Source organism: Salmo salar, chromosome 23 (assembly GCF_965601325.2).
Source record: "Salmo salar chromosome 23, fSalSal1, whole genome shotgun sequence".
NCBI lineage: Eukaryota > Metazoa > Chordata > Actinopteri > Salmoniformes > Salmonidae > Salmo > Salmo salar.
This window is the reverse complement of record NC_138313.1, coordinates 21,813,538-21,839,505: the sequence shown is the minus strand read 5'-3', so window position 1 is coordinate 21,839,505 and position 25,968 is coordinate 21,813,538. Positions and strand designations below refer to the sequence as shown.

The window sequence follows — 25,968 nt, the reverse complement described above, 5'->3', positions numbered from 1 at the left end:
GGCATCTAGTGTTCAAAACCTGGTACTTTCACACTAATTGATTGTGAAAATGCAAGCGACTTCAATGGCTAATTTCTCTGAACATGGGGGGAAAAAACTATCACCAGATTTACAGGGAATACATTACATAGGATGAAGAAGCAATACTCCAAGCCGAAGCTCCATACTACTTGTCAGACATAGAACTCAGGCTAGGGTTAGGGTTGAGATTTCATGTCAGACTCTCCCAATTGTAGTACTGCCTGGAGGTGTCACACTGCATTGTTCGTTCACACTGCTCGTTCACGCTGCTCATTGGTAAGCAAATGCTCCTGCTACCTGCCTCTCCCTAACTTGTTGACCAGTGTTTTGGCTCACTGCCCTGCAATTTATTGCTTGTTTCTACAGCACCAACTTGCAAGTTGGTAAACTCCCGCATGTATAGTGTATCTGCAGCCAGGATCCATACAGTGAGCTTGTCCTCCGCTTTCTCTGTTTTTCGTACTGATGTGTGACTCGGGTGTGTGTTTCTTGTGTGGGCTGTATTTACGAACTCACTGTAGCTCATAGCCCACTAGTAAATTCCTGTCAAGAAGAGAGACACGGACGCCCAGCTAGCCTAGCTAGCCTGTAGTTTCAAATGGAAGTAGCTAACAAATGTTTTCAACGCTGCATGAGCTGTGTTTATTTTGCTCTATTCTGGGAAGATTTGGACTGTCCGGACTTTCAATGTAGCAACTGTTGGCTTGCAGAGGACTACAGGGGAAAAGTTGCTGCTCTTAGCAAACAAGTATAGAACTTACACACGCTACTAGGGAATCCACGCCTGCCTACTTTCTCTTTCTCTTCTACTCCAATAGCTGGATGCCGCTGTCCCGTCTTTCCACAGTCGACTGGCCGGTGCTCTGCAGGGATCCCTCCCCGAAGGGGTCCCCATTCCCTGGAGAATGGAGTTAGCAGGATGCTTCTGGATGACTTAGTGGATGTTCCTATTCTTGACCCTAACAACCAGCCATGAAGGCACGTCAGTCGCCGTGGAAGTCGAAAGCAGCGGTCTTTGGCAATAGGGGCCTCCCTTGCTGTGGTAAGCCCGGACTGGACACAGACTTCTTCACTGGGGCCTTCCACTTCGTGATCGGATTCGGAGGTACCTGCGCCTTCGTCCTCTGTTCTGTCTCCCTCGTCGGTGGCTTCTACCTCTGGTTTAGATCTTCAGAGCTCGCCCCTGATAGGGCCATGATGATGTCTGAGATTCCGGCCCCTTCATCAGCCACGATGGATTCTACAGCTGGCTCGGGTCCATCAGGCCCCACCTCCCATTGGTCCTCGAGGGATCTCCTAAACCACTAGAGGCAAAAAAATGCCCGACCTTCTCAACCATTTCACCAGCCGTCATCATCGGCAGGGCCTAATATTGTGTATAAGAGGTCATACAAGAAGTTTGGTGGTGATTCCTACTGTATGTTGAAGATGTAAATAATGTTTGCTGGTCTGTGGTATGTAACCAAGAGCAACCACACTGCACTTGACACATTTATGAAATTGCTTATTCCAGTTGCTAATAAGCATGCACCCATTAAGTAAATTACTGTAAACTGTTGAATCCCTGTGGATTGATGAGGAATTGAAAAATTGTATGGTTGCGAGGGATGAGGGAATGGCAAATAAGTCTGGCTGCACATCCGATTGGCAAATGTAATGCAAATTGAGAAATTGTAACTAAACTTAACAAAAAGAAGACGATACTGTACTATGAAACAAAGATAAATGATATAGAGAATGATAGTAAAAAGCTTTGGAGCACCTTAAATACAATTTTGGGCAAAAAGGCGAATTTGTCTTAATCGTTCATTGAATCAGATGGCTCATTCATCACAAAACACCACTGATATTGCCAACTACTTTAATGACATGCCACCCACAAATTCTGAACCCACTGTACACCTCCATGACCAAATTATGAAAGACAAGCATTGTAATTTTGAATTCCATAAAGTAAGTGTGGAAGAGGTGAAAGAAGAATTGTTGTCTATCAACAATGACAAGCCACCTGGGTCTGACAACTTGGATGGGAAATGACGGAGGATGATAGTGGAAGATATGGCAAATAGGAGTGGCAATCTCTTCAATCTAAGCCTACAGGAAGTGTGTGCTCTCAGGCCTGGAGGGAAGCACAAGTCATTCCGCTACCCAAGAACAGCAAAGCACCCTTTACTGGCTCAAACAGCCGACTATACACTCTCAACATCACCAACCCTTAGTAAACTTTTGGAAAAAATGGTGTGTTTGACCAGATACAATGCTATTTCACAGTAAACAAATTAAGAACAGCTTTTCAGAATGCTAATAGGGAAGGGCATTAAACATGTATGGCACTTACACAAATGACTAATGACTGGCTGAGAGAAATTGATAATAAAAAGATTGTGGGAGTTGTTTTGTTAGACTTCAGTGCAGCTTTTGACATTATCGATCATAATCTGCTGCTGGAAAAACATATGTGTTAGGGCTTCACATCCCCTTCTATATTGTGGATCGACAGTTAGCTGCCTAACAGAACAGAGTGGGTGTTCTTTTATTAAATTTTTTACACCTTTATTTAACTAGGCAAGTCAGTTAAGAACAAATTCTTATTTTCAATGACAACCTAGGAACAGTGGGTTAACTGCCTTGTTCAGAGGCAGAACAACAGCTATTTACCTTAGCTCGAGGATTCGATCTAGCAACCTTTCGGTTACTAGTCCAACGCTCTAACCACTAGGCTACCTGCCGCGCCGCCCTTTAATGGAAGCCTCTCCAACATAATCCTGGTAGTCAGGCATTCCCCAGGGTAGTTGTCTAGGACCCTTACTTTTTTCAATCTTTACTAATGACCTGCCACTGGTTGTGAGTAAAGTCTGTGTGTCTATGTATGCTGATGGCTCAACACTACACACGTCAGCTACCACAGCAAGTGAAATCACTGCAAGACTTAACAAAGCGCTGCAGTCAGTTTCAGAATGGTTGGCAAGAAATAAGTTAGTTCTAAATATTAAAAAAACTAAAAGCATTGTATTTGGGACAAATAATTCACTAAACCTCAACTAAATCTTGTAATGAATAATGTGGAAATTGAGCAAGTTGGGGACACTAAACTGCTTGGAGTAACACTGGATTGTAAACTGTCATGGTCAAAACATATTGATGCAACAGTAGTTAAAATTGGGAGAGGTCTGTCCATAATAAAGTGTTGCTCTGCCATCTTAACAACAAGGCAGTTCCTACAGACCCTAGTTTTGTCGCACCTGGACTACTGTCGTGTGGTCAGGTGCCACAAAGAGGGACTTAGGAAAATTACAATAGGCCCAGAACAGGGCAGCAAGGCTGGCCCTTAAATGTACACAGAGAGCTAATATTAATAATATGCATGTCAACCTCTCCTGGCTCAAAGTAGAGGAGGGATTGACTTCATCACTACTTGTATTTGTGAGAAGTATTGACATGTTGAATACACCGAGCTGTCTGTTTAAACTACTAGCACACAGCTCAGACACTCATACATGCCCGACAGGACATGCCACCAGAGGTCTCTTCACAGTTCCAAAGTCCAGAACAGACTATGGGAGGCGCAGATTACTACATAGAGCCATTACATGGAACTCTAATCCACATCAAGTAAATTCATGCAAGCATTAAAATCGGATTTAAAAATAATACATCAAAATACACCTTATGGAACAACGGGGATTGTGGAGAGACACATTTTTTACATTTATTTTTATTTTTTTACATTTTAGTCATTTAGCAGACGCTCTTATCCAGAGCGACTTACAGTAGTGAATGCATACATTTCATACATTTGTACACACATGTACACATGGATTTTGTGTTGCAGTAGAGTAGTGGCCTAAGGGCACATAGTTAATGTGTTGTGAAATGTAATGTTTTTAATAGTATATAACTGTCTTCATTTTGCTGGACCCCAGGAAGAAGCTAATGGCAGCAGCTAATGGGGATCCATAATAAATACAGATACAAATAGAGAACTGAAACTGTGTACTGGTTGTTGGGGTGGGATTGGCGTGGGTGTGGGGGGTCCGTGGGTGGCATTTTAATATTTATTGGATTCGTCATGTCTTAATAATAGGAAGAAGTTTGTTTCAGGGTACTATATTGAATATTATGCAAATCGAAACATTTAAAAAGGGCCAATTTGGGTGCAATCAATTAGCTTAATTTCTCAGCGCTCAAATAAAATGTCAACAAAATAATGTTGCAGGAATGCTAATCTTATCTGTTTCTAACTACAGAAACTTCTGAACTATCTGTGATGGTGGGCGTCATGGCTTGCAGAAGTTACATGGAACTACTCTCTCAACATCACCACATTCAGCCTACTCTCATCAACAAAGAAAGGAACTTTAATACATAGCAAACCTAAATGCATACATGCGTAGGCACACATACAATGAGTGTAGAAAACATTAGGAACACATGCTCTTTCCATGACAGACTGACCAGGTGAAAGCTATGATCCCTTATTGATGTAACTTGTTAAATCCACTTCAAATCAGTGTAGATGAAGGGGAGGAGACTGGTTAAAGAACCATTGTTAACCCTTGAGACATACACAGTGTGCCAGTGAGGGTGAACGAGCAAAACCAAAAAATTGCTGTGCGTATCAAGAATGGTCCACCACCCAAAGAACATCCAGCCAACTTGACACAACTGTGGGAAGCATTGAAGTCAACATGGGCCAGCATCCCTGCGGAACGCTTTCGACTCCTTGTAGAGGTGGCATTACATCCGGCTGTGTAAGGGAGTCCCATAGGGCGGCGCACAATTGGCCGAGCGTCGTCCTGGTTTGACCGGGGTAGGCCATCATTGTAAATGAGAATTTGTTCTTAACTGACTTAGACTCCATGCCCTGACGAATTGAGACTGTTCTGAGGGGAAAAGCGGGTGAAACTCAATAGTAGGAAGGTGTTCCTAATGTTTTGTACACTACGTGTATATTATAAACCACACACACTAGACTTGCAGACTGTAGAGAGAATCTGGGCTCCCTCTGGTATGAGCAGGAAAAACACAGTTAGAGCCCAGGCTGGTGTTGAAGGTACACTCACACCAGGTCATGAAACATCATACTAATTGCACAGCAAAGTGTGGGGTCCGTTTTGGAAGCTAAAATCAACGACCACCCACAGCAGCCTTAAACATAGTGATGTAAAAAAAATATCCTGAATTACGAAAGTGAAATATCAAGCAACAAAATAGCAATTTAGGCCCCAACCTACTGTTTAAAGCTTTAAAAACCGGGCTCATAATAAAGCCAAACAAAACACACTCTGGGAGGAACCTCATAATACAGCCAATCATACTGTGTAGCCTGGCTGGGCCACATAACCAACTAAGCATAAGAATTAATACGGTACCGTATCATATGAACAAGTATACACATCCAAACTATAAAGACTTGATCCCAAACCTTCCGTCAATTAATCAGAACAGGTGCAGCCCTATGTATCCAGTATAGACGAACACATTCCAACTTTAGACCAACAGATTTTCATTTCACTCCATAGTGCACGAATGTTCTTTGAGTGTGTTAAAATGGGTCATGAGCTCCAGGTGCATTACTTTTTTGTGTCTGGGCTGCGCTTCAATCTCCTAAACAGCTGTGATAAGAGTCAACTGGCCCATCTGCTCTGAGATAGGGAAGGCAATAACGAGCCTGCTGGCCCACATCACACACTCACCCCCTAAAGGCACCAAGGCCCCCGGCTGGAAGATCATCCTATTATTGCTATCTCCACTCCACTCTCTGTGTGCGTGTGCGAGAGAGTGCGAGAGAGAGAGAGAGAAAGAGAGAGAGAGAGATAGCTGATCCCATCCTTACCGACTGCTCTCTGCGATAAGACATTTGGCTCCGAGGCTCTCTGATGAAAGTCTGAATGTAGATAAAGTGATAGCAAGGTATATGATACTATCTAATACCTCCTAACACCCCCTAAGGTCTGCTGCCCAATCCAGTTCAACACCTTGTAGCCTGACGGCGCTGGAGGAGATGGCTGCCCGTTTTATGGTCTCCTAACCAATTGTACTATTGTGTGTTTTTTCGCAACTTATTTTGTACATAATGCTTCTGCCACTGTCTCTTATGACCGAAAAGAGCTTTTAGATATTAGGACAGCGATTACTCACTCTGTACTGGAAGAATATTCTTTCTTTAACAAGTCGAACGTGAAGGATTTACCTCTGACACCCGAAAAGGCCCTCATCCCAGTCATTCACAGGAGAAAGAGGCGGAGATATCGGAGACGTAGGTCTGGGTACCTTGTAAGGATTAGACGGTGAGTGGGTAATCTACCTTTACTGTCGGTCCTATTAGCCAATGTACAATCATTGGATAACAAAATAAACGAACTACGAGCATGTATATCCTACCAACGGGACATTAAAAACTGTAAAATCTTATGTTTCACCGAGTCGTGGCTGAACGACGACATGGAAAAACATACAGCTGGCGGGATTTACACTTTTTCGGCAGGATAGAACAGCCGCCTCTGGTAAGACAAGGGTGGCGGTCTATGTAGCTTTGTAAACAATAGCTGGGGCACGAAATCTAAGGAAGTCTCAAGGTTTTGCTCGCCTAGAGAGAGTATCACATGATAAGCTGTAGACCACACTATCTATCAAGAGAATTTTCATCTATATTCTTCGTAGCTGTTTATTTACTACCACAAACCAACGCTGGCACTAAGACCGCAGACAATGAGCTGTACACGGCCATAAGCAAATGGGAAAACGCTCATCCAAAGGCGGCGTTCCTAGTGGCCGGGTACTTTAATGCAGGGAAACCTAAATCAGTTTTACCTCATTTCTACCAGCATGTTAAATGTGCAACCATACGAAGAAAAAAATTATTCTAGACCACCTTTATTCCACACACAGAGATGCGTACAAAGCTCTCCCTCGCCCTCCATTTGGTAAATCTGACCATAATTCTATCATCCTGAGTCCAGCTTACAAGCAAAAACTAAAGCAGGAAGCACCAATGACTAGGTCAATAATGAAGTGGTCAGATGAAGCAGATGCTAAGCTACAGGACTGATTTGCTAGTACAGACTGGAATATGTTCTGGGATTCTTCCGATGGCATTGAGGAGTACACCACATCAGTCACTGGCTTCATCAATAAGTGCATCGATGACATCGTCCCCAAAGTGACTGTACGTACATACCCCAACCAGAAGCCATGGATTACAGGCAACATCTGCACTGAGCTAAAGAGTAGAGCTGCCGCTATGCCCTCCAACGAACCATCAAACAGGCAAAGCGTCAATACAGGACTAAGACTGAATCGTATTACAGCGGATCAGACGCTCGTCAGATGTGGCAGGGCTTGCAAACTATTACAGACTACAAAGGGAAGCACAGCTGCAAGCTGCCCCATGACACGAGCCTATCAGAAGAGCTAAATCACTTCTATGATTGCTTTGAGGCAAGCAACACTGAAGCATGCATGAGAGCAACAGCTGTTCTGAAAGACTGTGTGATCTCGCTCTCCGTAGCCGATGTGAGCAAGACCATTCACAAGGCCGCAGGGCCAGACGGATTACCAGGACGTGTACTCCGAGAATGCTCTGACCAACTGGCAAGTATCTTCACTGATATTTTCAACCAACATGTTTCAACCAGACCACTATAGTCCCTGTGCCCAAGAACACTAAGGTTACCTGCCTTAATGACTACCGACCCGTAGCACTCACGTCTGTAGCCATGAAGTGCTTTGAAAGGCTGGTCATGGCTCACATCAACACCATTATCCCAGAAACCCTAGACCCACTCCAATTTGCATACCGCCCCAACAGAACCACAGATGATGCACTCTATTGCACTCCACACTGCCCTTTCCCACCTGGACAAAAGGAACACCTATGTGAGAATGCTATTCATTGACTACAGCTCAGCGTTCAACACCATAGTGCCCTCAAAGCTCATCACTAAGCTAAGGAACCTGGGACTAAACACCTCACTCTGCAACTGGATCCTGAACTTCCTGACGGGCCGCCCCCAGGTGATAAGGATAGGTAACAACACATCTGTATTGCTGATCCGCAATACGGGGACCCCTCAGGGGTGCGTGCTCAGTCTCCTCCTGTACTCCCTGTTCACTCATGACTGCATGGCCAGGCACAACTCCAAAACCATCATTAAGTTTGCCGATGACACAACAGTGGTAGGCCTGATCCCCGACAACGATGAGAGAGCCTATAAGGAGGAGGTCAGAGACCTGGCCGTGTGGTGCCAGGATAACAAACTCTCCCTCAACGTGATCAAGACAAAGGAGATGATTGTGGACTACAGCAAAAGGAGGACCAAGCACGACGGGGCTGTAATGGAGCAGGTTGAGAGCTTCAAGTTCCTTGGTGTCCACATCACCAAAAAACTATCATAGTCCAAACACACCAAGACAGTCGTGAAGAGGCCACGACAAAGCCTATTCCACCTCAGGAGACTGAAAAGATTTTCAATGGGTCCTAGGATCCTCAAATGTTTCTACAGCTGCACCATCGAGAGCATCCTGAATGGTTGCATCACTGCTTGGTATAGCAACTGCATGGCCTCCGACCGCAAGGCACTACAGTGGGTAGTGCGTACGGCCCAGTACATCACTGGGGCCAAGCTTCCTGCCATCTAGGACCTCTATACCAGATGGTTTCAGAAGAAGGCCCTAAAAATTGTCAAAGACTCCAGCCACCCTAGTCATAGACTGTTCTCTCTGCTACCGCATGGCAAGCGGTACTGGAACGACAAATCTACGTCCAAAAGGCTTCTTAACAGCTTCTACCCCCAAGCCATACGACTGCTGAACAGCTAATCAAATGGCTACCCAGACTATTTGCATCCCCCCCACCCCCTCTTTTACACTGCTGCTACTCTGTTTATTATCTATGCAGTCACTTTAACTTTACCTACATGTACATATTACCTTGACTAACCTGTGCCTCCGCACATTGTCTCTGTACTTCGTATATAGCCTCAGACAGTTATTTTACACGGCTCTTTAATTATTTACTTAACACTTATTTTTCTTAAACTGCATTGTTGGTTAAGGGCTTGTAAGTAAGCATTTCACTGTAAGGTCTACGCCTGTTCTGCACATCTGACAAATGTTTTTTTTTTATTTGATTTGTCCCTTTCCTAAATCCCCCTTTTTCGGTGTTAGAAAATATAGCAAGATGATTAACCTAGTAATCACATGTCAGATGACTTGTGACACTGGTCCTCAAGTTTGAAGTAGGCTATATTTCCAGACTCCCTGTAGAGCCTCCCGAACCTCCAAATAATCAACACACTGGATTTGCTAATTGGAGCACACAGATTGAGTTGAGTACATCCACATAGTGAGAGATCTGTGGGAATGTGCAGGTGCTTGGTATAGTCTACATGCTGCAGACCAAGCCCTTTGTCTTGTGGTCAGTGGGGCCTGTCCTACCCCCTGCTGTGCTCACATTAAATGCTACAGCACCCTCCCTGTCTAAGCTGCTCTTACCCAGCAGAACCAGCAGAACTGTTCCATTAGGACTGAACCTCCCACCCACTCAAACAAGGCCTGTTCCATTCCAGCTCCACCACCCACTGGCCAGGAGCTGGTGCCCACTCAGGCAAACACAAGAGTTAGACACACTGTAGAGCAGAGCTGGCCATCTCCTAGCCAATGAGAGAATTTTCAGGCAGAGGAAGAGTGGAACACATAACGTTAGGGCTAATCCCTACCATGTACTACAGCCTCACTGCAGGAAGCCAACACGTGCATGCCCAATGGCCGGACTTGGAGGCACGCTCCACTGAACCTCTGGTACTTAAAGAGATACTTAAGGATTTTGGCAATGACGGGCTTTATCTACTTCTGCAGTGTCAGATGAACTCGTGGATACCATTTGTATGTCTCTGAGTGCCGTTTGAAGGAAGTTGCTAACTAGCGCTAGCGCAATGACTAGAAGTACATGGTAACTGCTAGCATGATAGTAGATACCATAGGCTTTGAATCATTGCGCTAACGCTAGTTAGCATTGGCTTGTGAAACTAACTTCCTTCACACTGGGTGCAGAGACATAAAAAGGTGTCCATGAGTTAATCTGACACTAGGGAAGTAGATAAAGGGCTTCATTGCCAAAATCCCGAAGTATCCCTTTAATGTCAGTCATGTGTTCCCCCATAAATCTAGAGGTAAGGGGGGAGAGGGAGAGATTATGAAAGAGAGAGATAATGACTGACCAAGACTCTGAGAACAATATTAGAGAGAGCGAGAGAAAGAGAGAAAGGTGAGAGAGAAAGAGAGAGGAGTCAGCACAACAAGCAACACTGTTTTCACGCTTGTGGGCCAAGAGAAATTAACCTCAACATTAGAAACCTTGTTATACAGTAGACATGATAAATTAGAGCTTGGGTCATAAACATCACAGCAGAATTACAGTCAGACTAACCCATAACCCTGGACAAAGGAAAGCAAATGGACAGAAACGGCACAAAATCAAACAAAATTCAGCTTAAACTGATGAGAAAATAAGAACAGATACAGCAGCATAATGACTACTGATCAGGTGACCTAGGTGAGAAAAATATACAGAACCCATTCTCTAGTCTTCGCCTTTTCTATATCCCCTGTGCCTACATTAACCATAATGAATGTAGGCACATAAAACAACAACCCTCTTAAATCCCCCCAAAAAGTGAACTATCTAACTGAATCATGTGAAATTTGACTTTTCAACCGTATTGTAATATTTTGACTGTTCCAGCACAGATGTACTCACTGGGTCTGTGCCAGGCAGCCTGGAGCCAGGGTAGGTTGGGAGTCTGGGATGTGCTGCAGGTTAGTGAGCTCCAGCATGTCCACCTGAACATCAGTGGTGTGTCCTGGCAGAGGCTGCAGCACAGTCAAGATCTTCTCCACCAGGCTGTCACCATGGTGACCAGCAGCCCCTGAGGACAAGGACAAACATAGAGAAATGTAAAACCAACAAGATAGTCCAAGTAAACATAAACTCCTGTGTAAGTGGAATAGAATAGGGACTACGGAAGTGTCACAACAAAATACCCTTTCTGTTTGGGAGGTGCAGCAAGATGATGTCATTGAGATGTGGGGAAAGTGTGCATGTGTGTTTGACTCTGCTGCAGGTCGACATGTTTATGGACATCAGAAATTGTACAAGACTGTGACATGCACCTGTTAGATCCAGTGTCCTGTCGATGAAGACGATGGATGCTTTATTGGTGGCAGTCTTTCTGCGGCTTTTTGCTTGAGGATGGTTGGCCAGTTCCCCAGCGATGAGACGGCTCATTGGACCCACTGCAAAGCTCTCCTCCCGGGTGCTGGTGGACTCAAACATGGAATTAACCGCAGAGGCCAGGGTTTTAATTTCAATCTGCAACTCCGGAGTAAGAGACTGCATGTCAACATCAGTCAAACTGACAAACCTCTTCTTCTCTGTTCGCTTTATATTGATGGTCTTGAGGTCCTGTGGCAACAGCGGGAACAGGTGCGCGAAGGTTGGTGCGAGAAGGAGCTGTGGTGACACCGGAGCGAAGACCACGGGCGCATGTATAACTTCAGCGGTGTAGTTCATATCTCCCATCCACTCGCTCAGCTTCTCTTCAAACTGCTCGAACACAGGGTTCCCCTCTAATTCAGCAGTGACATTGTTAGCGAGGAGTTGTATAGAGTGGGCTACGGTGGTGAAAACAACACAATACTGAAAGTGACTGAGTCCAATAATGTCTTTGATAATGTCAGCTGTCCTCCCCTTCAGCAGAGTGCTCACCACAAACACAGCTTTTGGTTCGTTTTCACCACCGGCTTCGAATCTTGAAAACTCTTTTAAATTACGAGCACCAGCTTCAAATACACTTGTAGCTCCACCGTTCCAATGAAGACTCTCAGCACACTTGTCGTCCATGAATACAACAGCTTTCTTTACCTTTGACAACACTTTGTCCCACATCTGACCGGGGAAACACGTAAAGACCTCAATCGGTAACATTTTGTAAATGCAACTGTCGTTTAGACCGACCAAAAATACAAGATTTCTATAAAATTGTCAGGTAGAAGTTATTTCAAAACAACAACACAAACACATGTGAGTCTCTTAATAGTGATGTGGCGTTCCACGTCGCGACAGATACACGTCATCATGCAGCAGCTGCGCCGGTTTCCATGTAAGAATGTGCTGCATTTGCTATTTCTTACCTCCTAGCATATGTTATCATTGCCTATTTGTGTACTTCTTGTATGTATGCAGACTATTCTACATTATTTAAAAAAAATTAAACTATATATATATATATATATATATATATATATATATATATATATATATATTTTTTTTTTTTTTTTTTTTTGCTATTTCTTACAAAACTGAAAGCAGACTAATTTGCGTTTCCTCATAATAGCTATATACTATCCACACTACACAAAAATACATTTATTTTTTTACTAAATTGAAAAAAATAAACCATACATAAATAAAGGTATGCTTGTCATGAGTTCAGAAACAAAGCAAGCTTGTTTGACCCTGGCAAATACTGTACTACTTTATATACTTTAAGAAATTGATACATTGTCTCATCTCGAGACATACTGACCAATGGTAGAGTCCTGTTTCTTCCGACGTAGATGCACGTCGTGTATAGAAAGGTCCCTATAGAAACGTGTGTGGGTAAAGTAAACTGTCACTTTTTTTTTTTTTTTACGCATGCTACCTAATATCGATAAGGTTACACGCCGTCCTATTCCGTTATTTATTTATTTATTTTAAATCCCCGTTATATGTAACAGTTTGACATTTGAACATCTGTTCTGTAAAAATCTCAAGTTTGGCGAAATAACTGGGTTTTCAATTCGTTGCCAGTTATTGTATTTGATAGAATATCTGTCAAGTTGTGATTCACAGAAGTGACTGGATTTGGGTAGACATGTCCGCAGAAATGGACAAAGCAACTGATGCAAGCGGGGGCGATGAAGAAGAATGGTTATATGGAGGTATGCTAGTCAAAACAGATTTGATGACACTATCTAGCGCATAAATAGTAACATTTTCTTTTGTCCACTGCTCTGTGTTTGGCAAACTTGAAAGTACGTGAGCTAAACAGTTCTGTTAGCTAGAAAGCTAACCACAACACCAGGAACAACACGTGCACCAGCTTACCACGTTGACATCGCAACAGCTGTTGGCGATGTTTTTATTTTTTCTCACTTGCTAAGCAGAAAGAATTATTGAGTTCTGGCATTTACAGTAGATATTTGGAGACTGTCATTTTGTCTGTTTAGGTTTTGAAGTGTGTGTATGATGCAAACATGCTGATGTTTCTTTTCTATGATAGATGAAAGTGAGGAGAAGGCCGAGGAAGAGGAAGAGGCACCTAATAGGTACGAAACACCCACTGTTAAACTGTCTGTTTTACATAGCAGACAGTCACAGGGCTGTCTGTCCTATTCTGTCCTCAATTTACCACTTGCCTAGATCTCAAATATGTACAGAGCATTCCTGCAAACCAGACCTACAACAGACTACACTGTTAAATTGTTCCTTTTGTAAAAGACTTATGCCCACATAAATTAGGTGTGTATATACTTGCAGCATAATACAAATGTTGGACACACATCCACACATGATTTATTTATTTATACCCATCTTTTTTTTGTGGCACTTACACAAATGACACCTGTTCAGCTTTTTACACGAATATACTAATCACGTGTCTATGTTATGCTGTTTGAGATTCACAACGTATAGCCACACAATTCACTCATAGTCAGCTTGTACTGGTTCTGCAAATCTGTTTTATTACCTTCTCCAGCGTCATCCCCCCTGTTTGCACTAATGATTCTTGTGTTCAAACCATTTTGACCGTGAGTGATCATTTACGACAGTAAGCAGTGAACTGATTTGAAGTAAGATGGGCTAGCAGCAGCTTCATGCCCCATTAGGACCAATTTTGCTTTATTAATGAAGCGTTCAGATTGAATGCACTTCTCACTGCTCAATAATGACTGAGCGATATCATAATCGTTGTCTCTGGGTTGTGTGTGTTTGACGCCAGTGTGTGCGCAACGCCTGAAATGTGCAGCCTGTCAAGTGGAACATTAAGAACAGTTTGGATGCTTGTTAAATCCGCGGCAGGGCAAGCACTGTTTGTTTGAACGGGGTAAAGTGGATCTAAGCCATCATTAGATAGGGGTTCTGATGGTTGCTCATTGGGCTTTGTTAAAGCATATCGCCTCGGCGTAAACGCAGCCTGATTCATCAGTTAAGCTACAGTTACTTCACCTACAACACCGCCCTCAGAGAGGGAGAGAGAGAGAGAGAGTGCGTGTGTGTGTCACGCAACATGCCATGGGGAGCAGGTTATCTAAATGATATCACATCTATCAAGCTCTGGTTCACTTAAAGAAAGGATGAAGAGAGTTGACCCTTTTCAGAATCAAACATGGTCCAGCAGCTCAAAGAGAGACTATTACGTTACGTTAGGGACTCTTCAGGCAATAGGCTGTCATTTTACATGTATCCCTTTACAAGGAAATGTATTTAGTCTGCAGACAAGTGATATCCCTGTTTGCACATCTCTTAACTTTCCCCTTATTGTCTATTCTTCAAATGTTACAAAAGTCTCAGTTTAAGTAGACGTTGTGGTCGTAGTGATGTTGTGTGTCTTTTTTTCACAGTGCAAAGGCCCAGCCGACTGCTGAGGAGGTCCATGAGAATGGAGTAGTGAAGCAGGTACCTACTGCTGAGGGTTATGGAGGAGTTAACCTGGGATAAACAGCACCCTTCTGAACCTGACTCACCTGTTGGAATGGCAATCCATCATGGAATTCCCTCAGAACCAAACTTTCTACTTGGAATATTCTTCTTTAACTGTGTGTGTGTGGATTCATGCAAACATGCTTTTATGAATGTATATTGTCTTTGTGTTTCTGTAATGTCAGGATACAGGCCAGGAAGATGAAGAAAGTGACAGTGACAGTGAGGATGATGATGACGTGTGTGTAACCATTGGCGATATAAAGACCGGAGGCTCGTCTCAGCCTTTCAAGTGAGTATCTATACAATAGCAAGGTGTTAACCTCTTAGATGTAAGGTCCCCTTTTTCGACCTGCGTGGTTCTTGTACCGGTTCCCACCTACATTTTCGCTTATAAATCGATCAGTGGATACCGTAGATCGAAATGGCTTGCTTTGAGCTATAGCCCTGGTTCCCATGGACACAATAGTATTTCTGAGCCTGTGTGACGTAGGATGTGAAATCTGAAACCACTTGAAGCTGGGATGTCCCTCCTACCATTTAATTCGATCTTCCGACTGTCCATCAACACCTGGCTATTTCCTATATTACAGCCACGGACAAAGCACATGCCTTCAATCGTTACATCATAGCGCAGCAGGAGAGAATGGTTTCATCACGGTAGCACATTCAGAGATCGATTTATAGCCATTAATCAAAAATAATGAATAGATTTTAAAAAGCACTTTCTGTTTGTCATAGATGGACAAGATTAATATGAGATGAAAGGCGAGTTCATAACGAGTTCAGGAAGCCGAGCTGGAGCTCCGTGACACGTTGACAGCAACGTGGGCAGACGTTTTGATCAGGAGAGACCTTCAGAAAATATGCAAATGTTCTCTAACACTAAACATACATATATATGTATTTTACAGTTATAAGGAAGGTGTAATTTTATAATTTGATTATGCTATCTTTAGAAAGCATATACAGTTGAAGTCGGAAGTTTACATACACTTAGGTTGGAGTCATTAAAACTCGTTTTTCAACCACTCCACAAATTTCTTGTTAACAAACTATAGTTTTGGCAAGTCGGTTAGGACATCTACTTTGTGCATGACGCAAGTAATTTTTCCAATAATTGTTTACAGACAGATTATTTCACTTATAAATTACTGTATCACAATTCCAGTGGGTCAGAAGTTTACATGCACTAAGTTGACTGTGCCTTTAAACAGCTTGGAAAATTCCAGCAAATGATGTCATGGCTTTAGAAGCTTCTGATAGGCTAATTGACATCATTTGAGTCAATTGGAGGTGTACCTGTGGATGCATTTCAAGGCCTACCTTCAAACTCAGTGCCTCTTTGCTTGACATCATTGGAAAATCAAAAGAAATCCGCCAAGACCTCAGAAAAAAGTGTAGACCTCCACAAGTCTGGTTCATCCTTGGGAGCAATTTCCAAACATCTGAAGTTAACACGTTCATCTGTACAAACAATAGTACGCAAGTATAAACACCATGGGACGACGCAGCCGTCACACCGCTCAGGAAGGAGACACGTTCTGTCTCCTAGAGATGAACGTACATTGGTGTGAAAGGTGCAAATCAATCCCAGAACAACAGCAAAGGACCTTGTGAAGATGCTGGGGGAAACGGGTACAAAAGTATCTATGTCCACAGTAAAATGAGTCCTATATCGACATAACCTGAAATGCCGTTCAGCAAGGAAGAAGCCACTGAAGAAGCCATAAAAATGCCAGACTACGATTTGCAACTGCACATGGGGACAAAGATCGTACTTTTTGGAGAAATGTCCTGAGGTCTGATGAAACAAAAATAGAACTGTTTAGTAATAATGACCATCATTATGTTTGGAGGAAAAAGGGGGAGGCTTGCAAGCCGGAGAACACCATCCCAACCGTGAAGCACAGGGGTGGCAGCATCATGTTGTGGGGGTGCTTTGCTGCAGGAGGGACTGGTGCACTTCACAAAATAGATGGCATCATGACGTCAGAAAATTATGTGGATATATTGAAGCAACATCTCAAGATCAGTCAGGAAGTTAAAGCTTGGTCGCAAATGGGTCTTCCAAATGGATAATGACCCCAAGCATACTTCCAAAGTTGTGGCAAAATGGCTTAAGGACAACAAAGTCAAGGTATTGGAGTGGCCATCACAAAGCCCTGACCTCAATCCTATAGAAAATTTGTGGGCAGAACTGAAAAAGTGTGTGCGAGCAAGGAGGCCTACAAATCCGACTCGGTTACACCAGCTCTGCCAGGAGGAATGGGCCAAAATTCACCGAACTTATTGTAGGAAGCTTGTGGAAGGCTACCCGGAACGTTTGACCCAAGTTAAACAATTTAATGGCAATGCAACCAAATACTAATTGAGAGTATGTAAACATCTGACCAACTGGGAATGTGATGGATGAAATAAAAATTGAAATTAATTATTCTCTCTACTATTGTTCTGACATTTCACATTCTTAAAATAAAGTGGTGATCCTAACTGACCTAAGACAGGGCATTTTTACTTGGATTAAATGTCAGGAATTGTGAAAAACTGAGTTTAAATGTATTTGGCTAAGGTGTGTATAAACGTCTGACTTCAACTGTAAGTCATTTCAAGCCTTATTCGTACAGTTTTGTTGAATAGGAAATGCATTGTGTAAAATATTTAATATTTTAGTCATATTTGTGCTGTATACTCCAGCTTGTGTCCTCAATAGTGACGACACCTCAACAATTTAACTATTTTTACCAGAAAGGTTTTAACCTTTCTTTGAGTATGCAGCATTACTAGTTATTGTTTATGGCCCTCTCATGATAAATCATTACTTTTGGGGATTACGTAGATTACATTTCTGATTACTTTAGTTACATTTAACTGGTTTTAAATACAACAGTGTGTTACTGTCCTGCAATCTGGATTAGTTTTGATGCTCCAACTTGAGTTGAAAAGAGCATAATATATTAGACCATGTACATTTTTGGTGGAAAAACCTTTTGTAGAGTGCTTTTTTTCACCTGGCTATTGGCGCAACTAGCATCTATTGCTGTTGCCTCTCCTTTGTCACATCATTTTATGAGTCATGATTATGGTTCTATGTTACAGTATGCATCTTTGGCAGCATTTTATCTCACCACCCATGTCACTTTCAGCGGTCTTCAAAGCACATTCCCCCGCATGAGTCATGGGCAGCGTTTACACAGGCAGCCCAATTCAGATTTTGTTTTTCTTTCAATAATATTTTTTTCTGACCAATCAGTTCAGCTCTGAAAAAGAGATGTGAAAAAATCGAATGTGATTGTTCAAAAGAACAATTAGTGGAACCAATGAGTTGAGCTGCCTGTGTAAGCGCAGCACGTCTCTGTGTGTGTCCCCTTCAAGTGGTGATGATTTGTGTGTGTTTTTTTTCTTTCATTGTGTAGTGCTTTTGGATCCACACCAGTTAATCTCAACATTAAGGCTACAGGGAGAACACATGCATCAGGTAAACACCCCTCATCTATTCCTGACTTCTGACCTTAGAAGTGAGTGCACAAAACATTAGGAACACCAGCTCTTTCCATAACAGCTTTCACCTGGTCAGTCTATGATCCCTTATTGATGTCACTTGTTAAATCCACTTCAATCATTGTAGATGATGAAGGGGAGAAGACAGGTTAAATAAGGATTTTTAAGCCTTGACACAATTTGAGACATGGATTGTGTATGTGTGCCATTCAGATGGTGAATGGGCAAGATGAAATATTTAACTCCATTTGAACGGGTTGGGTTATTAGGTGCCAGGCGCACCGGTTGGAGTGTGAATTATGGTCACTGCATGCGTAGGAACTCATCCAGACCCACATTAATGGTAGTGGTAAGAGTGTGAAGTGAATGTGTCATTGACTGTGTCCTGTCGTTTCCGGTGCAGTTGGCCCCAAAGCCAAAGGAGTGGACCTGGATGCACTGGGCAGTGTTAACGGAATCCCTGTGTTGGAGGTCGACATGGAGTCTTTTGAAGAAAAGCCGTGGAGAAAGCCTGGTAAGGGGTGTGTGTGTGTGTGTGTTGGTTGGTGTGAGGTTATGTCTTTTTGCGTGTTCTGTGCAGGTGTGAGCTCAGGTCTGGCTGATGAATGGTTTGTGACGCGGTCTGTTCAGCTTTCAGTTATGTTTGTGTTTAGGTTCGGACCTCTCGGACTACTTTAACTATGGCTTTAACGAGGACACCTGGAAGACCTACTGTGAGAAACAGAGGAGACTACGCATGGGGTATGAGGGCATGAACCACGCTTCAGCCACTAAAATCATGGTAAGATATCATTACTTTTGGACATACAGTGCCTTCAGAAAGTATTCACACCCCTTGGCTTTTCCACATGTTGTTGTGTTACAGCCAGAATTTAAAATGGACACACAATCTACACACAATACCCCATAATGTCAAAGTGGAATTATGTTTTTAGAAATGTTTACAAATACATTTAAAATGAAAAGCTGAAATGTCTTGAGTCAATAAGTATTCAACCCTTTTTTTGTAATGGCAAGCCTAAATAAGTTCAGGAGTAGAAATGTGCTTATGTCATATAATAAGTTGCATGGACTCATGTTGTGTTCAATAATAGTCTCTTACATGATTTTTAAATGACTACCCCATCTCTGTACCCCACACATAAAATTATCTGTAAGATCCCTCAGTCGAGCAGTGAATTTCAAGTACAGGTTCAACCACAAAGACCAGGGAGGTTTTCCAATGTTTCTCAAAGAAGAGCACCTATTGTTAGATGGGTCAAATATAAAATAAAAAAGCTGACAATGAATTTCCCTTTGAGCATGGTGCCGTTATTAATTACACTTTGGATGGTGTATCAATACACTCAGTTGCCGGAGAGGAAGGAAACCGCTCAGGGATTTCACAATGAGGCCAATGGTGAATTTAAAACAGTTACTGAGTTTAATGGCTTTGATAGGAGTCTGAGGATGGATCAACAACATTGTAGTTACTCCACAATACTAGCATAAATGACTGTGTGAAAAGAAGGAAGCCTGTAAAGAATAATAGAAATTCCAAAGCAAATACTGCAAAACATTTGGCAAATAAATGTACTTTTTGTCCTGAATACAGAGTGTTATGTTTGGGGTAAATCCAACACGTCACTGAGTATCACTCTTCATATTTTCAAGCATGGTGGTGGCTGCATCATGTTATGGGTATGCTTGTCATTGACAAGGACTAGGGAGATTTATTTTATTTTTTTTATAAAAAAATATGGAATAGACTAAGCACAGGCAAAACCCTAGAGGAAAACTGTCTGCTTGGTTCAGTCTGCTTTCCAGCAGACACTGGGAGACAAATTCACCTTTCAGCAGGACAATTACCTTAAACACAAGGTCAAATATACACTGGAATTTCTTACCAAGATGACATTGAATGTTCCGAATTGGCCTAGTTACAGTTTTGACTTAAATTGGCTTGAATATCTATGGCAAGACTTGGAAATGGCTGTCTAGCAATGATCAACAACCAACTTGACATAGTTTGAATATTTTTTTTTTATAATGCGCAAATATTCTAAAATTGAGGTGTGCTATGTTCTTAGACTTACCCAGAAAGACTCACAGCTGTAATTGCTGACATAGGTGATTTTAACATGTATTGACTCAGGGGGTTGAATACTTATCTAATCAAGATATATTAGTGTTTTATTTTCTATTAATAAAATCAATTACACAATTCAATCCATTTAATCCCACTTTGTAACACAGCAAAATGTGGAAAAAGACAAGGGGTGTGTACACTTTCTGAAGGCATTATAGATATAATATTATAGATTATCACAGTATAAGTGCAAGAATTGTTCCCATTTTTGTAAGAAACATTCTCAGGCTTTGACATTGTTGAGGCTGTGTGAGTGAGTTGCCCTTCCTCTTAGGTCCACCAGGGACGTTCAGCCCATGGCGATAGGGATGGGGCCCTTTCCTGCTTTAGGTCTGACTACTCCTCCCCCAGCAACCACTACAATTCAGGCTCCTCCAGGTAGGTACCCTGCCCCCACCCTCTCCCCTTTCTACCACTGTGTATGTATCACAGCAGCTGTGGCATGAAGGACCAGACTACGCATGTCTATGGTAACCACTACCAGCCTAGCCTGTCATCACTGCCACACTTCACTGGTCAGTGTCACCTGGACCCCATCAAGGTGGTCAATTTATTTCGATTTTTTTTATTTATTTCACCTTTATTTAACCAGGTAGGCCAGTTGAGAACAAGTTCTCATTTACAACTGTGACCTGACAGTCAATGGGTCAAGTTTGTATTGGTCAGTGGTACCTGTGTCTGAGGTAATGTTCTTACCAAACACAACGTTACATCCTGAAATGTTACAAGTCATGGAAGGTATGCTAAGTCACTTAACTATTAAGTGGTTTGAAATAAAGGTAGAGGTTCTGCGAGCGTTGCTTAGTTAAAGTGCTCTGTTCCCTCTCTAATGAAGTCCTCATGTGCACCACCTCCCGTCACGTTCCTGTTAACGGCCACCTGTGAAGCGTTGTTTAGCGTTGGGGCAGGCTGAACCCTGCGGGGGGGTGGGGCTGCTTTTACTGTGTGAAGACGGAGGCCATGGAATTTGACTGCTCAATTACAGCGGCCAATCATTTACGGGCTTGGGCCCGTAGTAGCAGGCATTAGCAGACTGTGTTAGTAAATACTCCTCCTCTCCTCTCAGCCCCATGGCCTCATTCTGGTTCCACTCAGGGACCAAGTGCTCTACACGTCAAGGAGGAGTGATGGACTATTACAAACGCACACACCCACCCCTCCTCTCTCTCGCCCTCTCTCACTCTAGCTGTCTCTCTCTCTTTCACACGCTCTCTCACTCTAGCTGTCTCTCTTTCACACACACGCTCTCTCACTCTAGCTGTCTCTCTTTCACACACACGCTCTCTCACTCTAGCTGTCTCTCTTTCACACACACGCTCTCTCACTCTAGCTGTCTCTCTTTCACACACACTCTCTCTCACTCTAGCTGTCTCTCTTTCACACACACTCTCTCTCACTCTAGCTGTCTCTCTTTCCCTCTCCCCTCAGCTACCCTCTCGCTCACTTGCTCCCTCCAATCTTGTCTGTTGTGAGTTTTAGCATGGCTCATGTCAGGTTGGTCCAGACTACAGACAGGGGACAAGGGTGACTAAGACGGGCCACTTAATTAAAGGTCTGTCTCTATAATATGCCCCCTCCTCCTCCTCGCTCCCTCAGCAAGGTTCCCCCAGTGGAGGTCATATGATTCTGAGCATTATTCAGCCAGGGGGAAAGCAGGAAGTCAGAGCATGACAAATACACACAGCATTGTGCAAAGGATAAAGTGTTAAACGAGGTCCCACACTACACTACAGACCATCTCTCTCACTCTATTGAGCTGTGAGAACGCTGGCAGCTCCAGAAGGGTGAAAGTGGAAACTTGATGCTTGGTTGAAGGAGCAGATATTTGATTCTTTCCACATTCTCTAGATGACTGTGTCCAGCCTAAGGGAGGCTGTTGGTGGAATGGGTTTATATCGTAGACCTTTCTTGTTACATAAAACTGTCATTTTAAGTTGCGACGTGTGTGTCAGCTTCCGGGGCTAAGCTGCTTTGTTTTCTATTTATCTGATATTCTGGTGTTTTTAGAGGCCAGAGAGAGGGACAGAGAGAGGGATAGAGAGAGGGGGCATTAGTGAGCCTGTAGCTCATAGCATCACATCGGGCTGCTGCATGATGCAGTTTTTATGCTTTCCTCTTGTAATGTTTACTTTAGATTAAGTCCTAGTGACAGAAAGGGGTTAGTGTCCCATCTGTGTTTGGGGACAGGGGGGTTGTTTTGGGGAAGTGTTGTTAGCAGAGTGCAGTGAGAGGATGACCCAGATAAGGAAGGTCATGATTTAATGGACCTGGAGGATGCTGATGGGGTCACAGGCATTATATAAGTCTTCTACATCTGTAGTTTATGGGATTTGAAGGCAAAAGGCCATACCCAGGTCACATCCTGAAATGTATCTGCATTTTATAACTTGAGAAAAACAAGAGATATACCTAAATATGCATACTTGTTATACATGTTCCATGCAGATATACCAGTTGTGTTCTGTATGTTTACTCTGTGTTCTGTGCTGGTCAGTAGAAAGCCATGCGGCACCATTGACGTTATTGGGGGACAAACTGCTACCATCAGCAGGGTAGAGGGACGACGACGTCACAATATAGAAGGAAATAACATCCAGGTAATGTGTGTCTGTTTTAATGTGATATTCTAAAATACACCCTGGGTGTTTCTCAGTATACATACTACTGTGCGCTGCACTCTCATGCTCAAGTCCATTCTACGAGGGCGTTCTCTTGAGTACGTTCTTGTGAGGACAAGTGTGGATAACACATAAAATATTGATTTGAGAAGCACTCTCACTTCCCCCTACTGTATTACCTCACCCTGCACCTCCCCATTCATTGAACCTTCCAGCCAGGACAACGGCAATAGAGACCAAACAAGTTTATACACTAAGCAAATGTTTTACGTCATACTTCTGAGCTAGCTGTATGGGAATCGTAATAATCTAGCTAGCCAGCTAGTTTAACAGGTAAAAACGACGTAAAACAAGTGTTATGCAAGGTATATGGCTAGCTGTCCTATTCTTTGTGGGTAAATGGCTACTAATTCTAAGTTGTTAGCCATATTACATTTCTATGTGCTTTGACTGAGTATTGTAGGCAGGTAAATGTGCCAAAAATGGACACGGTATGTATTTATTAACGTACCAAGATAAAATATTGTAGTCAGGCAACATATTAGCTGAATGGGCAACATCTCTCGCGTCAGATCAAATAATGGCCGGCATTGTTTTCAAGAAATATTGCGTTGTTTTTTTGCACGGTTGCGTCATATTTCTGTGCATACTCTCGGACGCTTGCGTCGATGCATGCTTCAAAATACACCACATCACCAAAAGTATGTGGACACCCCTTCAAATTAGTGGATTCGGCTATTTCAGCCACACCCATTGCTGACAGGTGTATAAAATCGAGCACACAGCCATGCAATATCCAACAGTAGAATGGCCTTACTGACGAGCTCAGTGACTTTCAATGTGGCACCGTCATAGGAAGCCACCTTTCCAACAACTCAGTTTGTCAAATTTCTGCACTGTTAGAGCTGCCCAGGTCAAAAAGTAAGTGCTGTTATTGTGAAGTGGAAACGTCTAGGAGCATCAACGGCTCAGCCACGAAGTGGTAGGCCACACAAGCTCACAGAACGGGACTGCCGAGTGCTTAAGTGTAAAAATACGTCTGTCCTCGGTTGCAACACTCACTACCGAGTTCCAGTGAAGGGAAATCTTAACACTACAGCATACAATGACATTCTAGACAATTCTGTGCTTCCAACTTTGTGGCAACAGTTTGGGGAAGGCCCTTTTTCTTGTTTCAGCAAGACAATGCCCCTGTGCACAAAGCGAGGTCCATACAGAAAGGGTTTGTCGAGATCGGTGTGGAAGAACTTGACTGATCTGCACAGAACCCTGACCTCAATCCCATCGAACATCTTTGAGATGAATTGGAACGCCGACTGCGAGCCAGGCCTAATCACCCAACATCAGTGCCCGACCTCACTAATGCTCCTGTGGCTGAATGGAAGCAAGTCCTCAGGGCAATGTTTCAACATCTAGTCGAAAGAGTGGAGGCTGTTATAACAGCACAGGGGAGGACCAACTCTATATTAATGCCCAAGATTTTGTTGTAATGAGATATTCGACAATCAGTTGTCCACATACTCTTGATCATGTAGTGTACGTACTAACAGAATACTCATCCGAGAAGTCCCCCCCCCCCCCCCCCGTGCTCCGTTTCACATACTTTGATTCAGAGTCATGCTCCGACCCTCCTGTACTGCACTTTGCATGTTCACGGTAGTATGCATAGTGAAAAAAAAAACACTATCTTTCCTCCTTGCATTAAGCTAGTAAATGTACCTACCTAGTCTGAGCTTTGTTTTTGTGTGTGGGTGTGTGCATTGCAGGTGCTTTCTGAGCCCCCCTCTGATGCTGAGCCTACTCCCACTAAGATGCCCCCCTTTTTTCCTCCCAACATCCCCCCGCCTCCTTTCCCGCCTCCACCCCACAATGTCAGCTCCGCCCCTCCACTCATTCCTCCACCAAGTAAGTGACCTCAGCCCCACAAACGCACACTAGCGCACAAACACTGCTCCATGTCTGGGTGTCCTCTGATCAGCAGCACAGTTATGGAATGTAGAGGATAAGGTTAAGGATTGCATAAAGACACTGCTTGGAGGTCAGACAGACTGGTGAGGGTCACTCTCTTGACGCCACGGCGTGTTGGCTCCCTGGGGTCATGGGAAGATGACGTTGAACTATGACATTTCCCACTGTGATTAATTAGTGTTAGTGGCCACAATTTCTCTCTTTTTCAATCTGTTTTTCTCTCTCTCATTCACTCGCTCTATCTTTCTCTCTCTCTGGCTCTTTTTTTCTCTTTCTCTCACTCGCTCTCTTTCTCCCTCTGGCTTTCTCATTCTCGCTTTCTCATTCTATCTTTCTCTCTCGTCCCACTGTGATTAATTAGTGTGAGTGGCCACAATTTCTCTCTCTATTTTTCTCACTCGCTCTCGCTCTGTCTGTGTATGTGTTGATGCATCATTAGTACAGCTGAGGGGTTTGCGGGAACAGATTACAGTATAACCCAGAGTTGCAGGTGGAAATCCCATGCTGAGAACCCTTGAAGGACAGGCTTTTTTAACCCGCCATGCGTCATGGAGCATCCAGCTGTATAAGTGACTGATACGTTCACCATGCCAATCCTGGAGGAATTGTTTGAAGCTGCACCATAAGTGATAATAAATAACACTGCATGTTGAAGGACAGGGTTGAGAGTTGGAGGTGGGTTAACATAACATAAATGTGTGTGTTTGTGTGCGCATGTGTCTGCCCTCTCTGGGTGAGTGTCTTCCCCCCAGGTGTGTGTAATTCTGTCCAGGTGTGTGTCTGTCAGTTTGCCTGACTTCCTCCTCATCTCCTGATGAATATGAGGCAGAAGGCAGGAAGGACCCTCTGGCCTGAGCTCACAGCTGATCGCAGGCTGCTACCGCTTCATCTTCAAAGATTCCAAAATAGCAGGCCCCCTACTCACCCCTCACGCACCCCCAGCACCTCCTAAGTTCATTGAGCTCCATACCGCCTGTTGTTCAATG

The 25,968-nt window shown here is 43.3% G+C and overlaps 2 protein-coding genes across 6 annotated transcripts in view; one reads left to right on the top strand and one right to left on the bottom strand.

The window, feature by feature from the left end:
* LOC106584113 (sec1 family domain-containing protein 2) overlaps positions 1 to 12,161 on the bottom strand; it is a 163,067-nt gene extending 150,906 nt beyond the window's left edge. The window contains exons 1-2 of the mRNA XM_014168979.3: positions 11,194 to 12,161; positions 10,781 to 10,949 (exon numbers count right to left, since the gene is read on the bottom strand). Coding sequence (XP_014024454.3) covers positions 10,781 to 10,949; positions 11,194 to 12,007 — 983 coding nt within the window. The 5' untranslated portion in view covers positions 12,008 to 12,161. The remainder of the gene's footprint in view (positions 1 to 10,780; positions 10,950 to 11,193) is intronic.
* Positions 12,162 to 12,632: 471 nt separating this feature from the next.
* LOC106584116 (pre-mRNA 3'-end-processing factor FIP1) overlaps positions 12,633 to 25,968 on the top strand; it is a 49,648-nt gene continuing 36,312 nt past the window's right edge. For 2 of the 5 annotated variants that reach the window (XM_014168989.3, XM_014168986.3), the window contains exons 1-10: positions 12,633 to 13,005; positions 13,347 to 13,392; positions 14,689 to 14,743; positions 14,953 to 15,059; positions 18,184 to 18,245; positions 18,672 to 18,782; positions 18,922 to 19,049; positions 20,671 to 20,774; positions 22,891 to 22,993; positions 24,781 to 24,919. In XM_014168989.3, coding sequence (XP_014024464.1) covers positions 12,939 to 13,005; positions 13,347 to 13,392; positions 14,689 to 14,743; positions 14,953 to 15,059; positions 18,184 to 18,245; positions 18,672 to 18,782; positions 18,922 to 19,049; positions 20,671 to 20,774; positions 22,891 to 22,993; positions 24,781 to 24,919 — 922 coding nt within the window. In that variant the 5' untranslated portion in view covers positions 12,633 to 12,938. The remainder of the gene's footprint in view (positions 13,006 to 13,346; positions 13,393 to 14,688; positions 14,744 to 14,952; positions 15,060 to 18,183; positions 18,246 to 18,671; positions 18,783 to 18,921; positions 19,050 to 20,670; positions 20,775 to 22,890; positions 22,994 to 24,780; positions 24,920 to 25,968) is intronic. The other 3 variants (XM_014168988.3, XM_014168990.3, XM_014168991.3) reach the window with 3 other exon arrangements.